Genomic DNA, 17,074 nt, shown 5'->3' with positions numbered 1-17,074 from the left:
CTCCATCATCATGTCATCCTGTCTTTTAAGGTTTTTTTTTTTTTTTTTTTTTTAAAACAGTGGATACAGGTATCCATGTTGTTGTTGTTAGTTGCTGTCCAGTCTACTCTGACTCATGGTAACCTTATATATATAACAGAAAGGAAAGTTGCCAGGTCCTACGCCATCTTCATGATCCACAGGTGTCCATGTAATACTTAAAAAACAACCAGTGTTATTAAGGCTTCGTGATGTTCTCCCAATATCAGCCTCTCCACAGATGGTCACCATCAAGCAGAGGCCCTCAGTGTGGACGCTGTCCTGTTTTAGTTCCTTCATACTATTGTCACTCCCTGTAATTATTTTGCCTATTTTGTAGGCTTTTTTTTTTTTTTGGTCTGGCTGCCCCTCCAAAACGAAGTTTCAGGGTGGTGGGAACCTCGTTTATTTGCTCACCTAAGCCCAGAGTCTGACATATAGTGGGCACTCGGCTCCTGCACTACCCACTGCTGCAGTGGGTGGAGAGGGCCAGCCAGAGTCCCAGAGAAGACATGAGGGGAGAGCCCCGGAGCACGCTCAGGGAGGTCCCTGAGGCCCCGCCCCGGGGCCCGCCTCAACGGGGCGCCTGTCCCTTTAAGCGCTCGCCGGCTCACCCGCACTGCTGGTTGCGGGTGCGCGCGCCGCAGCCTCTCTCTGAGACTGGGCCTGCGCGCTCGACCCCGCCCTCCCGCGGGCCTGCCGCGCTCTGGTCGGTGGGCTTTTTCTCAGCCACGCCATGGCTGCGGGTCGGGCTCGTGCGCCCGCCGCGAACGCTTGCGCGGGGCCATGATCCGGCTGGGCGGCCGGTGTCTGCGGCAGCCCCGTGGGGCCCCGACCGGGCGGCTGCGGACGTCGGGCGGGGTGGGCGGCCGCGCCTTGCGGGTGCTTGTGGACATGGACGGCGTCCTAGCCGACTTCGAGGGCGGTTTCCTCAGAAAGTTCCGCGCGCGCTATCCCGACCAGCCCTTCATCGCGCTGGAGGACCGGCGCGGTTTCTGGCTGTCGGATCAGTACGGCCGGCTGCGGCCCGAGCTGAGCGTGAGCACCGTGTCTGCGCCCCGGGAGCCGGGCGGGGGTACTGAGACCACCGGGGGCCGGGCGAAAGGACCGAGAACCCGGGCGGGGGGATTGAGGCCACAGGGGGGCCGAGCGGGGGGACTGAGGCCACCGGGGGCCGGGCGAGGAGAGCGAGACCCCAGGCGAGGGGATTGAGTCCCCGGTGACCTTGGGTGACCCTGCACCGGCTGCACTCTGGCCCTTTTGTGCCATAGGGTCCTGCGGAGGCCCAAGCTCAGTGCCACACAGGGCTTTTACAAATACCCAGAAACCAAAACCCACTTCCGTCGAGTGGATTCCAACTCATAGTGATCTTATAGGACAGGATAGAACTGCCCCATTAGGACTTCCAAGTGTAATCTTTACGGAAGCGGACTGCCACATCTTTCTCCTGCAAAGTGTCTGATGGGTTCGATGCGCCTTTGGACTAGCAGCCAGCACTTAACCATTGCCCCACCAGGACACCTCTTTACAAATACAGGAGAGGACAAAGAATAACCCAACTCTCCATCTACCAGTGACATTTTAACTGTTATGTTTTTGTTATATATATATATATATATACTTAATGCACATTTCATTATAATACTTTATTTTGTCTTCTGCAGCGTCCCTTTGAAATCTTCTGTTCAGCGATTTTACTTCATCATTTCTTCCTTTCACTTTTGCTGTTCTGCGTTCAAGAGCAAGTTTCAGAGTCTCTTCTGACGTACATTTTGGTCTTTTCGTTCCTGTCTTTTTAATGACTTCTTGCTTTCTTCATGTGTGATATCCTTGTTATCATTCCACAACTCATCTGATCGTCAGTCATTAGTGTTCAATGTGTCAAATCTATTCTGGAGATGGTCTCTAAATTCAGGTGGGATGTACTCAGGGTTGTATTTTGGTTCTTGTGGACTTGTTTTAATTTTCTTCAGCTTCAACTTGAACTTGCATGTGATTAATTGATAGTCTGGTCTGCAGTCGGCCCCTGGCCTTGTTCTATTGAGCTTCTCTCCATCATCTCTTTCCACAGATGTGGTTGATTTGATCCCTGTGTATTGCATCCAGTGAGGTCCACATGTATAGTCGCCATTTATGTTGTTGAAAAAAGGTATTTGCAATGAAGAAGTAGTTGGTCTTGCAGAATTCTATCATGCAGTCTCCGGCATTGTTTGACCAAGGCCAAATTTTCCAACTACTGATCATTCTTCTTTGTTTCCAACTTTTGCATTCCAATCACCAGTAATTATCAATACATGCTGATTGCATGTTTGATCAATTTCAGTCTGTATAAGTTGGTAAAAATCTTCAATTTCTTCATCTTTGGCCTTGGTGGTTGGTGTGTAAATTTGAATAATAGTAATATTTACTGGTCTTCCTTGTAGGCATGTGGATTTTATCCTGTCACTGACAGTGTAGTACTTCAGGATAGATCTTGAAATGTTCTTTTTGACGATGAATGCAACGCCATTTCACTTCAAGTTTTCTTTCCCGGCATAGTAGACCATATGATTGTCCAATTCACAATGGCCAATACCAGTCCATTTCAGCTCACTAATGCCTAGAGTATCGAGGTTTATGCATTCTATTTCCTTTTTGACAATTTCCAGTTTTCCTAGATTCATACTTCGTACATTCCACATTCTGATTATTAATGGATGTTTGCAGCTGTTTCTTCTCGTTTTGAGTCATGCCACATCAGCAAATGAAGGTCCCAAAAGCTTGACTCCATCCACATTGTTAAGGTCAACTCTACTTTGAGAAGGCAGTTCTTCCCTAGTTGTATATTGAGTGCCTTCCAACCTGAAAGGCTCATATTCTGGCACTATATCAGACAATGTTCTACTGCTATTCATAAGATTTTCACTGGCTAATTTTTTGCAGAAGTAGGCCACCAGGTCCTTCCTGGTCTTCTTCACAACTGGACCAATAAGCAACATTGTGATAAACGGAGAAAATATTGAAGTTGTCAAGGATTTCATTTTACTTGGATCCACGATCAACACCCATGGAAGCAGCAGTCAAGAAATCAAACAACATATTGCATCGGGCAAATCTGCTGCAAAAGACCTCTTTAAACTGTTAAAAAGCAAAGATGTCACTTTAAGGACTAAGATATGCCTGACCCAAGCCATGGTGTTTTCAGTCGTTTCATATGCATGTGAAAGCTGAACAATGAATAAGGAAGACCAAAGAAGAATTGATGCCTTTGAATTATGGTATTGGTGAAGAATATTGAATATACTATGCACTGCCAGAAGAACAGACAAATCTGTCTTGGAAGAAGTACAGCCAGATTGCTCATTAGAAGCAAGGGTGGCGAGACTTTGTCTCTTATACTTTGGACACGTTATTAGAAGAGACCAGTCCCTGGAAAAGGACATGATGCTTCGTAAAGTAGAGGGTCATCAAAAAAGAGGAAGACCCTCAATGAGATGGATTGACACAGTGGCTGCAACTGTGGGCTGAAGCATAACAACAATTGTGAGGATGGCACAGGACCCGGCAGTGTTTTATTCTGTTGTACATAGGATCACTGTCAGTCGGAACCAACTTGACGGTAACAACAACAGTATACTTAATACAGTAAATGTTACAAGTAAAGTCCTCTTTGACCCCTACCACAGTCACATTCCCCTTTCTTCCTCCCATGCATTTGATGGATATCTTTATCCTTCTTTTTTGTCCCTTTCCATGAAAGTATAGCCTCCAGAGGTATTTGAGGCCCAGAGAGGTTGAGTGAATTTCTGGACATGACATAAAGAGGATGGATGTTTTCTGACATCCTCGGAATGGCCAGAGGATTGATGATGGTGATAATGATATTAGAGCCCAGTTTGTGACAACAGGTTCACTGCATTATCTCTTCTGTGTGGTAGACATTATTATCTCCATTTTGCAGATGAGGAAATTGAGGCTTGAAAAGAAGAAGTAACTTGGCCAGAGTCACACAGCTAGTAGGGTGCTCAGCCAGCATTCAAACCCAGGCCTCTCAAATACATTTAGCATTCCCTATCCCAAAGTCTTGTTCTCTGGCCCTGCTGTCTCTAACAGGTGACATTTCTTCTCATTTAGAAAAAGCACCTCAACAATGACTTCTATAATAATTTGGTTTGTTGAGGGGCAGGTATTAAAAAGGAAATCTGAGTGCCATTTCTCTTCATGAACACCAGGCTCTTCAGGAGGTGACTTTCATGGAGCCCAGTGTGTTGACTTCTCCTAGTCCTGATACCTAATTAGAAACTTTACACAGAAGAAAATTCCCTTGTAATGTCTACAGCCTAAATAATAGACTCTACTGCTCTGGGTGTGTTTGTGTATTCATTTATAGACAGTAAACAGCATTGGAGAGTAGCCTCTTATTTCCTCCCAGGAGTGTATTAATGTGATGAGACTAAGCCCACCCCCAACTCTGAGAAGCACAGTGGCTTTTCCAGTTCTTTGACAGATGGACAGATTCCAAGTCTAAGGTGGTGAATCACTGCTCTCTGAGTACAAGGCGGAGGAGCAGAGCTCATGGGGCAATAAGGAGCAGTTTCCCCCATTAAGGGGCTCGGGGGGTGATTGCTGTTTTATTCTGCTTCTGGGAACATTGTAAAAAAAAACCAAAAACCAAACCCATTGCTGTCATTTCTGACTCATACCAACCCTATAGGACAGAGTAGAACTGTCCATTGGGTTTCCAAGGCTGTAATCTTTGTGGAAGTAGACTGCCACATCTTTCTCCTGTAGAGCTGCTGGTGGGTTTGAACCACTGACCCTTCGGTTAGCGGCCGAGCACTTATAACTTGGTAGGGGGTGAAGCTCCTGGGTAGCACAATGGGAACACTGTGAGAAGCTTTAAATAGATAAAGAGATGCCACTTACCCCTCCCAAGTATGGATCCACAGCACAGTCCACAGCAGGAAATCTCTGAGTCTGTTATCTGAGTTGACCCAGTATCTGTGGTTAAAAACAACCAAAACCAAACCCAGAAAGCCCAGCAGCTTACATATGTACTGCTCTGTGTCCCCTTTGATCTTCAGAGTACTCTGGGAGGTAAGCAGGGCAGATGTGGAAAGCAGAGCTTTTCTGACTCAGAATTTTAAACTGTTAGAACAGTTAAGGAAACAGCTAGGAGAAGGGAGATGCCTTGCCCAGGGTTTCAGAGCAAGGTAGTGTCGGCAGGTAGGGACCAGAACAAAGGGAGGGAAGGGAGGCTGAGATGCTGACATTATGTACTAGGCTCTGCACTAGGTGCTTTATATATGGTATTGTTTATCCTCCCAACAACCCTGAAGGGAAGGTATGGGCTCCTGTCTTCACTTTATAGGTAAGGAGAGTGAGGCTCATCGAGGTGTGGCAGTTTACCCTGGGTCACAGAGCAGAGGGCCAGGACTTTCTGTCTCACAACTTGAGTGTGCTCACCACTCTACACTGCCTCTGTGTTTGAGTCAGAGGCCTGAGTTCAAGTTCTGACAGTGTCACCATTAAGTGATCTTAAAAAATCTTCTGTGAGCATTAAAATTTCCTTATCTATCTGGGGACAGCCATCCTTGCTCCTTGTGGGTTGTGTGGATCAAATGAGAAAGAACATATTAGTGATAAGCCCTCATTTGCTGAACATTTTGTAGCTCACAAGAACATTGCCAGGTGTGAACTCCACCCTGTATGTGCCCTGTGGTAGGGGTGGTTGTCCTTCCATATGTACTGGCAAAGGTACTTCCTACACCACACTGGGGGATTTAGGTTTCTACTTCTCAGAGGCTGAGAATTCTCTCCCCTTTGTTATTACTTTCCCCTCGTCCTGGCCCTAGAAAGTGTGGTGTTCTGAAAACTTGATCCATCAACACAAGGTGTGAGTCAGGAGATGTGGGCTGCACTCCGAGCTTGACCACTGTCTTGCTGTGTGACATTAGGTAAATCCCTCCTCCGTTCTGAGCCTTGGTTTTCTTGTATGTAAAACAAGAGTCTGGAATTTTGGCTTTCAAACTTTAAAAGCAACATAATCCTTTAAAAAAATTACTTACTGGCCCCCAATGCACAAAACAGATTAAAACAGAGCTTTTCTGGTTGATGAGAGGTGAGGAGCCTGGGGCTCTGCCCTGTGGCCTCGCTTATCTGGGACTCCTTACCCCTTATCTCTGAGTTCCTCCAGCTCTAAAATTGAGTGACTATTGCCATGGCAATACCTGGTCCACCTTCATGGTGCCTGGGGCCTTGAGAATTGTGCCTAGCAAGCATATGGTTACTAATGATGGCCCCCTTCCAGCATGCCTTAAGGACAGGCTGCAGATCCCAGAGAGCTACAGGGAACCTATGGGGAGGTCAGAGGTTTGGGAGTCCATAGCTCCTGACACCTTAGCTGATCTCCCTCTGCTGGATCCCTACAGAATGAAAGTCCGTCCTGGAGAGGAGCTCAGACACACACAAACTTACATGACCCCCTTCCTGTCGCCACAGGGAACATGTCCTTGGGGGTGTATTTAGGGGTGAGGAGAATGTGGAGGCCCCACCCTCACTTCTCAGCTGCTGCTGCCAGCCTCGATTTTCTCTCTGAGGTGAGGGCAGTAAGCTGCTGAGGATCCTAGAAGTAACCTGCTTCTCTCATCTTCCTAGGAGAAGGCCATCAGCATATGGGAGTCCAAGAATTTCTTTTTTGAACTTGAGCCTCTGCCAGGGGCTGTGGAAGCCATTAAGCAAATGGCCAACCTAGAAAAGTAAGTTTATATTCCCTCCCAAGTTGGACCATACAACCTTCTTCCTGCCATTACCTCTCCTCCCTTCCCTCTGCTTTCCTTCCTTCTCTCCTACACACCTGCACAGAGCCATGCCTGTCCCACCATCACTGGACCAAGTAATAGCCTAAATGAGAAAACATACTCAGTGTGTAGGCTCTTAAGATGTTTTGATTCAGTAACTTGATAAAATATCTAGTTATTTTGACCTAATTTGCTGGATGTTCACTATTCATTTATTCAGATATTTAAGAACTGACTCTGTTAGATAGTGCTAGGCACCGGTGATACAGAAATGAACAAAATCTGGTCCTTGCTCTCATTTAGCTTACAGATCAGTGAGATAGCAGACATTAAACAAAGGATCATGTAAGTGAATATGATTATAAATTGAGATAAGTGCTGGGGGGAAGAAAAGGACAAGATGTGTGAAAAGGTATAATGAGAGACCTAATTTAGAAATTAGAAATTTAGGAAGGAGGAGGGGTATTGTTTGAGATATTTCTGTTTTGTTATAGTGAAGTGAATGGTTCTATGTATGGACTGAAGCCTCCACTCACAGTAACCATTACACACAGTCTGCTAAAATCCGTTAACATTTACAGATGATGTACTTCCTGATAAAGTTTTTTTAAACAATTTAATTGAGGTATAACGTAAAATTCATCCATTTAAAGCATACAGTCCAATGGTTTTTTGTGTATTCACAAAGTTGTACAACCATCACCACAGTCAATTTCAGAACATTTTCATGACCACCAAAAGAAATCCTGTACCCATTAGTAGTTACTCCCCATTTCTCCCCTTCTTCTGCAACCCCTGGCAACCACTATATTCCGTCTTTATAGATTTGCCTAATTTGGAAATTTTGTATAAATGGAATCTTGCATTATGTGTTCTTTTGTGACTGGCTTCTTTCACTTAGCATGATGTTTTTGAGATTCATCAGTGTTATAGCATGTATCAGTGCTTCCTTCCTTTTTATGGGTGAATAATATTCCATTATGTGAATAGACTACATTTTGTTTACCCACTCATCAGCTGATGGACATTTGGGTTGTTTCCACTGTTTGGCTATCATGAATAATGCCACTGTGAACGTTCATGTATAAGCTATTGCGTGTATGCATGTTTTCATTTGTCTGGGGTGGATACCTAGGAGTGGAGTTGCTGGGTCATATGGTAAGTCTATGTTTAACATTTTAAGGAACTGCCAAACTGTTTTCCAAAGTGACTATACCATTTTATATTTCTACTTGCAATATATGAGAGTTCCAGTTTCTCCACATCCTCATCAACACTTGTTATCGTCTGACCTTTTTATTTTAGCCATCCTGTTGGATGTGAAGTGGTTGTGGTTTTGATTTGTATTTCTCTTATTGCTTGTGATGTTGAACATCTTTTCGTGTACTTATTGGATGTTTGTGTATCTTATTTAGATAAATGTCTGTTCAAATCCTTTGCCCATTTTTTAGTCAGGTATTTGTCTTTTTTGTTGTTGACTTTTAAGAGTTCTTTGTATAGTCTAGATATCAGTCCTTTATCTGATGTATGATTTGCAGATATATTCTTTTATTCTGTGGATTGGATTGTTGTTTCACTTTCTTGGTGGTGTCCTTTGAAGCACAAAAGTTTTTAATTTTGATGAGGTCCAATTTATATATTTTTTTCTCTTGTCCTTATGTTTTTGGTGTCATATTAAGAGAAAATTGTCTAACCCAAGACCATAAAGATTTATCCCTGTTTTCTTCTAGGAAAGTCTTTGATCCATTTTGAATTAATACTTGTGTGTGGTGTAAGGAAGGGATCCAGCTTCATTCTTTTGCTTGTAGCTATCCAGTTGTCCCAGCACCATTTGTTAGTAAGACTGTTCTTTCCCATTGAATGGAAAGTCAAAATCAGTTGACCTGAAAAGTAAGAGTTTATTTCTGGACTTGGAGAACTTTTATTGGTTTCAGTTTTGCCTAAATTTAATAATCTGAGTGACAAATCTAACAGAAGGTATGATTTGGCCTTCATTGTGCCATAGAAATGCCACTAAAAATTGTCAGTGTTCAAAGTTCTAATGTGATTAGTAGGAATCAGAGAAACACAAAATACTTAGAGTTTGAGTTGTGTTGTTGACCTTGTCTGATCAGTAATTTATCTTTGAATGTGAGTCCTGCAAAATAGTAGCCCTTATTACTTTTATTGTTGAGCCTAGGTTATGAGGCAACTTATTCATTCATACACTAAAATGTGTATATATACATATATATAGTATATATATGTATGTGTGTATATCTGTATATTTGTAAGTACGTATATATGTATATGTGTATATATATAATCATTTAATATGTGTCAGGCACTGTTCTAAGCACTGGGGATATTGTTGAGATCTCAGGTCTCAAGAAGTTTGTAAACATAATTTCAGATTGTATAGCAATGTGAAGGGAAAAACAGGGTAATGTGTTAGAGAGTAAATGGGAAAGGGACTGCTCTAGGTAGGGTGGAAAGATGTCTTTGAGGAGGTGACATTTGACTTTAGACCTGAAGAGTAAGAATGAACGAGGCCAGGAAGAGCCAGGGGAGAATCATCCCAGGCAGAGAGAACAGAAAATTTAAAGGCCCTGACATAGGCAAGGACTTTGCTTATTTGAGTAACAGAAAGGAGACAAGTGTGGCTAGAATTTAGTAGAGGGTGGGAAGTAGGAGGGTAGAAGATGAGATTGAAGAGAGAATGATATGATCCTATCTAGATTTTAAAAACATGGATTTGGGGTAAAGAATTTGAGTAGACATTCTACAAAAAAGATGTGTATATGGCCAATAAACACATGTAAAGATGCTCAATATCATTAGTCATTAGAGAAATGCCAATCAAAATCTCAGTGAGATATTACTTCACACTCACTAGAATGGCTGTAATAAAAAGTTTAGACAAATAATAACTGTTTGTGAGGTTATGGAGAAATTGGAACCCTCATTCTTTGCTAGTGAGAATGTAAAATGAGGCAATCACTTTGGAAAGGAGTTTGACAGTTTCTTAAAAAGTTAAACATAGAGTTACTGTATGGCCCAGCAACTCCACCCCTAGGTATCTACCCAAGACAAATGAAAACATGCATCCACACAAATGCTTATACATGAATGTTCACAGTGGCATTATTCATAATACCCAAAAAGTGGAAACAACCCAAATGTCCATCAGTTGATGAGAGAGTAAACAAAATGTGGTCTGTTCATACAATGGAATATTATTCACCCATAAAAAGGAATGAAGCACTGATACATGCTACAATATGATGAACTTTGAAAACATGATGCCAAATGAAATGTCAGTCACAAAAGAACACATATTGTATGATTCTATTTATATGAAATGTCCAGGAAAAGCAAACCCATAGATACAGAAAGATTAATGGTTACCTAGGGCAGAGGGGAAGGAGCCCTAGTGACACAGTGGTTGAAGTGCTCAGCTACTAACCAAAAGGTCAGTGCTTCAAACCCACCAGCTGCTGCACGGGAGAAAGATGTGGCAGTCTGCTTCTGTAAAAGATTTACAGCCTTGGAAACCCTATAGGACAGTTGTACTCTGTCCTATAGGATTGCTATGAGTTGGAATCGACTCAACAGCAGTAGGTTTGGTTTTTTGGTTAGGGCTGAAGGTGGGAATGGGTAGTGACTGTAAGTGGGCCTGAGGTTTCTTTTTGGGATGATGGAAACAATCTAAAATTAGATAATAATGATGCTTATAAAACTCTGTAAATACACTAAAATTAAATTATATACTTAAAGTAGGTGAATGTTATGGTATGTGAATTATATCAATAATTCTGAAAAATCAGTCTGTTCAACTTAAAAAAAAAGAGTGAACTATGGATATGTGTAAGAACATGGATGAATCTGAAAATATGTTTGCTAGGTGAAAGAAGCCAGACAAAAAAAGAGTATATACTCTATAATACCATTTATAAAAATTTCTAGAGAAAGCAAACTAATCTTTAGTGACAGCAGATCACTGCCTGGGGCTCAGGGTTGGAGTTGGGATGACAGGGAGGGGTAGGTGGAAGGTACTACAAAGAGGCACGAGAAAACTTTTGGATGGTGGATATATTTATTTTGATAGCGATGATGGTTTCATAGGTGTATACATACGTCAAAATTTATCAAATTGTGCACTTCTAATATATGCAGTTTACTGCATGCCAATTATACCTCATTAAAGCTGTTGTTAAGAATATCAGCTAGATAGTGGGTAGAAAATGACTTAGAGGGGGCAGAGTTGGAAGTTGAGAATCCAGTGAGGTGTAGATTGCAGCAGCTGCAGTGAGTGATAGCAGAGTTTTGCACTAGGTGATTACCATGGAGTGGAGAGAAGCTGACAGACTAGAACATACTGTGGTGGTGGAGGTGGAGCTGATACAACCTAGTGATGGATCAGATGTTGGAAAATAGAGGAAAGGGAGGAAGAAGAGGTGATTTTTAGTTTTTTTTTTTTGAGCAGCTAGTGCCCTTAACTGAATTATGGAAGGCTGGGGAGGAGGAGCATGTTGTGCAGTAGGGGAGACTCAAGTGTTTCATTTTGGAAATACTGAGCTGGAGATGCCTGTTAGATGTCCAAGCCAAAGACCAAACCCCTTGCTGTTGAGTCGATGCCGACTCATAGAAACCCTACAGGACAGAGTAGAAATGCCCCACAGGATTTCCAAGGCTGTGAATCTTTACAGAAGCAGACTGCCACATCTTTCTCCCGTGGAGCGGCTGGTGGGTTCAAACTGCCAACCTTTTGGTTAGCAGCTGAGCACTTAACCACTGTGCCACCAGGGCTCGTTGTTAGATGTCCAAGTGGAGACATTTAATAGGACCTGAAGGATATGAGTCTGCCACTCAGGGCAGAGATCTGAATTGTAAATATAAAGTTTGGAGTCATCAGCCTAGAGATGGTATTTAAAGCCATGGGACAGGGTGATGTCCCTGAGGTGAGAGTGTAGATAGAGAGCAGCAAAGGGTCTAGAAGCCACCCTGGGCCATTCCTATACATAGAGATGAGATGAAGAGACTGAGCCAGAGCAGCCAGTGAGGAGCAGGTGCTCCAGGAGGGTGGGACAGAGCAAGATAGTAGATGTTTCCAGGAGGGCACGGCCACATGTGGTGAATGCTGGTGAATGAGCTAAGAATGGATTAGTGTTCACTGCCATGGTGACCTGAACGTCTCTGGTGACAATGAGAAATTTCTGTGCGGTGGAGGGGACAGGATTTAGGTTGAAGTGGGTAGAAGCAGGAACAGGAGGTCAGGTAGTGCAGTTAGCAAAGCAGGCAATCTGTTAGATATATTTTGCTGTGAAGGGAGCAGAGATATGGGGTAGTGACTGGAGGGGACGTGATGGGGAGTTGAAGCTTTGTATATATTGTTTTAGGGTGGAAGATACCAGAAGATGTTTGAATGATCCAGTAGAGAAGGAGTTAACAGAAGAGGAAGAGAGAAAGAATATCGCAGGGGCCAAGTCCTTGCGAAGAAAAAAAGGGGATAGAATCCAGAGTAGAGTGGATAGCTTGGCTTTTTGAGAGGAGGAAGGGATACTTCTTCCTCTGGTGTCATGGTGAGGGAGAAGAAAATGAGTTCAGGTGAGCTTCTAGGTTTAATGGTGAGAAGATAGGAAGTCTCATTGGCCAAGATGTTGAGGAAATGGGAGCAGATGTGTCACACCATCCTGGAGTGTAGCACAGTGGACACACAGACTAAGGTACTGTAATAAGCTTGCCAGGCATTTCTGAATGCCTTGGGTTTGTGGTCATGAATTTTTTTTTTTTTTTAAATATTTTATTGTACTTCAGGTGAAGGCTTACAGAACAGGTAGTTTCTCATGTAACAATAACACACATGCTGTTTTATGACATTGGTTAACAACCCCACAACATTTTAACCCTCTAAATTCTCAACTTTTTTTTTTTTTTTTTGGTGAAAATACACATAGCCAAAGATACGCCATTTCAAAAATTTTTTTTACATACACATTTAAGTGACATTGACTACGCTCTTCTAATTGTGCTGTTATTCTCACTTAAGATGAAGGCTTACAGGACAAAATAGTCTCCCATTTAACAGTTACTACAAATGTTGCCCTATGACAATGGTTAACAATCTCACAACACATCAACAATATCCTTACTCTACTTTGTGTTCCCTGTCATCAGCTTCCTACTCCCCTTCTGCCTTCTGGGCCTTGTCACTGGACTCCTGTACCAGTGGTCATGAATTTAAGGTAAGAATGGACAAACTGATTTACATGATTTTTTTTTCTCCTGGAACATTCAGTGGCTTGGATGTAGGCAGGAGAAGTTGGATGGTTGAATTCTTTCAGGGGTGTTGCCAGCCTGTTGGAGGAAGACAAATGCAAGGAGAGTAGTTATAGGGTGTAGTGCAATGAGTTCTTTTATGTGGCCTTTTGCTTTGGTTCTTGGAAAAACAGCTTGGGAGATTTTTCTTCTAAGCCCTGAGCAGTTGTTACCTTTGCTCTAGTTCTTTAGAGAAGCAACTTGGATGGGGGGACCAGGTTGTTTTCTACCCCAGAGGGTTTGTTACTTTTGCCCAAGGGATTCCCCAGGTTGATTGACATATCCTGGTTAAGTTGTAAAAAACTTGATGGTGTGATACTTTTGCTTGTTAATTAACAAGACCTGAGTTGATTGATATGGGTAATTGAGGATTGGCTGAACTCTAGTCTGGCGAGGGAGGCCCAGCTGGATTGGGATATGTAAATGGATGGACTGCAGAAGTTTGAGAGGCCTCCTGGTTGAGAGAGAGATGCTTGCCAAGAGCTGGGCTGGCAGAGAAGCAGAGCCGTGTGGGAGCTGAGTGGTCCTGAAGCTGCTACACTGGCTGTGATCTGGGCCAGTTAGCAGCACAGAGGCTGATGACAGAGAGGCCTGAGGGCAGAGAATAGCAAAGGAACTGAGCAAGCTGCTACACTGGCTGTGAGCTGGGCCAGTTAGTGGTGGAGAGGCTGACAGCAGAGAGGCCTGATGGCAGAGAGCAGCTAAGAGAGGTGAGCAAGCTGTTACACTGGCTGTGAGCTGGGCCAGTTAGTGCCAGAATGCCTGATGGCAGAGAGGCCCTAGAGGCCTGACGGTGGAGAGTTACTGCTAGGAGAGCATCAGTTGAGAGAGCTGAATGGGCTGCTACACTGGCCATGACCTATGCTAGTTAGCGGCAGAGAGGCCGACAGCGGGGAGCCTGATGGCGGGGAGGCCAACAGTGGAGAGGTCTGCACGACAGGGAAACTGAGTCAGGACGCCTGCCTGGCAGAGAATGCAGCCTCCCAGCAGAGAAGCTGCACATGCTGATCACTGGAGGAGGGCAGTGGTGCTGGCTGAGAACAATCTTAGAGTGTTCCAGTGGAGAGCTTACCTGCTTCATGAACTTTTTGCTTCGAGAGCTTCTGGTCAGAAGCTGTCCTGCACTAAAGAGGGGAGGGATATGCTCTCCCACTTCAGGAACCTCACCAGACCTTGCCTTTGTGCTTCCTGATGCTGATCCTGAGTTGTTCCTGTTACTTCCAAGTTGATCCGGATCCCAAGTTGTAGCCTGTTACTTCCCTAATAAACCACGTAACTGTGAATATGGTCTATGAGTTCTATATGACTGTTGCAATGAGTTATTTAATCCTGCAGAGAAGTAGAGAGTGCTGTGGGGGGAACGGTCGGTGTCAGAAATGGTGAAGAAGTTGGAGAGCAGAGATATGTCTGACCTGCACCTCATAGGAACCAGCTTTGTGCTAATCCTGATTCTTATCCCTCAGGAATTTAGACAATTCATGACACTGCGTTATACATAAGACCATAGAACCCAAGCTAGATAAAGGAGGGATATGTAGCTGCAGGGGTGGGGGTGGCGAGAGGAATGAAAAATGGTGGGGTTCAGTGGGCTGTGTGTACTGACAAGGCTGACGAATTGAGTGGAGGATGTTAGAATAAGTGTGTTGGCGGAAGTGCGGTTCTGGGTGATTACAAGCCCCTGGTGTGACAGTAGGAGATGGGATGGAGGAGGAGGTTTGTGCAGGTGAGAAGGGTTAGGAACTGAGAGGCTGAGGAGTGGAAGCTGCATGTGCACATAGGTGTACATCTATCTACATGTATGTTAAAGTCCCTGAAGATGATGATGGTAAGAGTGAGGATGGAGGGGTAGACAGTGAGCCAGTGAGGTGGGTAGGGGCATAGGGGGCAATACCTGGGACATTGTAGATGACACTAACAAGGAAAGAAGCAAAGGTGTAGCTGGATGGCTTCAACAGCAGTAAAGAAGAAGACACTTTCCCCACCTGCCATCTCTGAAGTATGTGAGGTATGGGAAAAAACACCTTTCACTTCAGAGGCATGCAGGGGAGGTAAGTTCTTCAGATAAAGCCAGGTTTCAGTTAAGGCAAGAGGTGTGAGAATGTTCAGGAGAGACTGAGTATTTAGGAGATGAAACAGGAACCCAGATGGGACTGCCCTGGAGGTGGGACAGGTACTGTCGTAGTTGGCAGAGGGTTGCTGAGGGAGTTACAACTTTAGGTAATGAGAAGGCAGAAGGACCTGGTAGTCTTACATATGATTCTCGGGGGACTAATTTGTCAAAGAGACAACAACACAAAAAAGAGTGAGGAGATCCCAGAATTATGCAGAGATGTTTGGGGCCAGATGGCTCTGTCGGGGAGAGGCTGGGGCCCCTAGGGATGTGGGGAGCAGTTAGGCCCCAGGAGGCCCTGCAAGGATCAGTCCCTACATTTATTCAGCACTTAAAGCACAAAGACTCCAGGAAAGGAGTGTTCCTCAAACAGTCCCAAGTCTATCTAGAGAGCCTAGTCCAGTGTAGGCTGGGGCTCCTCCTGTATATTCTCCACTACCAAGGACTGATCACACTGCATTGAAATATTTCTCTCCTCATAGATTTCTTGACTTGTAACTTTGCATTCCACAAGGCTCTGATTCTCCCTCAAGTAACTCTGTCTGCATCTTTTAATGCCTCTCTCATTGGTAAATGCCTTTTCAGAGAGGGTGTCATTAGCCCAGCTAGCCTTTTGGGTCAGGCTGTGTAAAACTGCCCCTAAGTCAGATGCCTGCCCCAGCTAATCGCCTGTGGCTGGGGCTGTTGGATAGCGCAGACCAGGCATGACTGACATCTCTGGTATGGAGGGCAGTACAGGCCAGTATATTTTCCCATGGTAGGTTCCAGGCAGGGGTGGTAAAGGCCTAGCAGGACTCGGGCTTGCAGATTCACTCTGCTTTTTCTTCTTGGCAGCACTGATGTCTTCATCTGCACCAGCCCCATCAGGAAGTTTAAGTACTGTCCTTATGAGAAGGTAAGATATAGATCTCGCTCTGAGAGGAGCCTGGCACTGGTCACAGTTAAGGAGCTCTGGCACCCAGGAGGCCCAGCTGTAAGGATGTGGACATTGAGTGCTGGGCTTTCGCTCCCTGGCTCTCCTACCATCTGGTCTTTCCTGTCTCTGTCTAGAGTTTCTTGCTCCGTATCTTCTCTACCACTCGTCTGAAATCCCATCATTCATTCTTTTGGATATAGCCTGGTTAAGATACAGGTTCTTTGGGAAGGGTGACCCATAAAGTAAAACATACTTTATCAGATTAGCCCTAGCATAGAGTTGATTTGTGAAGGATGAGAGAAGGAGAGAAAACTTGTCTTTGGAGGGATTAGAGGCAACCCAAACCCAAATACTAGAGCATGTGAATTTATTTACATAAAAAATCTTACAAAGATGAAACAATTAAATCACATTTTGCTATGCACCTTTTTATTGTGTTTTTTTGTAAAGAAATAGAATTACATGAAATTGAGATTTTCTGGAAATTGGGAACCTGAGGTTGCTAAACCCAGAGTAAGGTTTGTTGCCCAGGAGGGGGACTTCATACCAGAGATGGACTCAGCGGCCCCAACTCCCTCGCATCTGGGGGGTCCGAACAGCTCTGCACAATCCTGGGAGGGTTGGGTTTGAGCTCAGACCTGTGCCTGCTTGGGGAGCTCTTTGCAGACCTGCAGGCCTGAGCTGTTTGTAGGGTCTCCACATTGGCTTTCCTCTCTCTGACTCCATACTAGAAACAAAATGTGCACATTCCGCTGACACTGAATGCCTCTGTGTGCTTTAAATGGAAAGGGAACTCAGACATTTACTGAGCATTTACGATAACATCACGTGAGGCACTTGATGCCCACCGCTCCATTGCATCCTCACAATATCCCGTTAGGGGGAGCAATGCTTATCCTTTGACGTGTAGGGAAACAACTAGGGGCAGTTAAGTGACTTACCCCTAGTTAGTGA

General features: G+C 44.3%; 1 protein-coding gene across 1 annotated transcript in view; it reads left to right on the top strand.

The window, feature by feature from the left end:
- The first annotated feature begins 804 nt into the window (after positions 1-804).
- NT5M (5',3'-nucleotidase, mitochondrial) overlaps positions 805-17,074 on the top strand; it is a 45,651-nt gene continuing 29,381 nt past the window's right edge. The window contains exons 1-3 of the mRNA XM_004381016.1: positions 805-1,056; positions 6,655-6,755; positions 16,039-16,099. Coding sequence (XP_004381073.1) covers positions 805-1,056; positions 6,655-6,755; positions 16,039-16,099 — 414 coding nt within the window. The remainder of the gene's footprint in view (positions 1,057-6,654; positions 6,756-16,038; positions 16,100-17,074) is intronic.

This window comes from Trichechus manatus, unplaced genomic scaffold, assembly GCF_000243295.1.
Source record: "Trichechus manatus latirostris isolate Lorelei unplaced genomic scaffold, TriManLat1.0 scaffold00080, whole genome shotgun sequence".
In the NCBI taxonomy this organism is placed as follows: domain Eukaryota; kingdom Metazoa; phylum Chordata; class Mammalia; order Sirenia; family Trichechidae; genus Trichechus; species Trichechus manatus.
The sequence above is the reverse complement of the archived record's forward strand: the minus strand, read 5'-3'. Positions and strand labels throughout refer to the sequence as shown.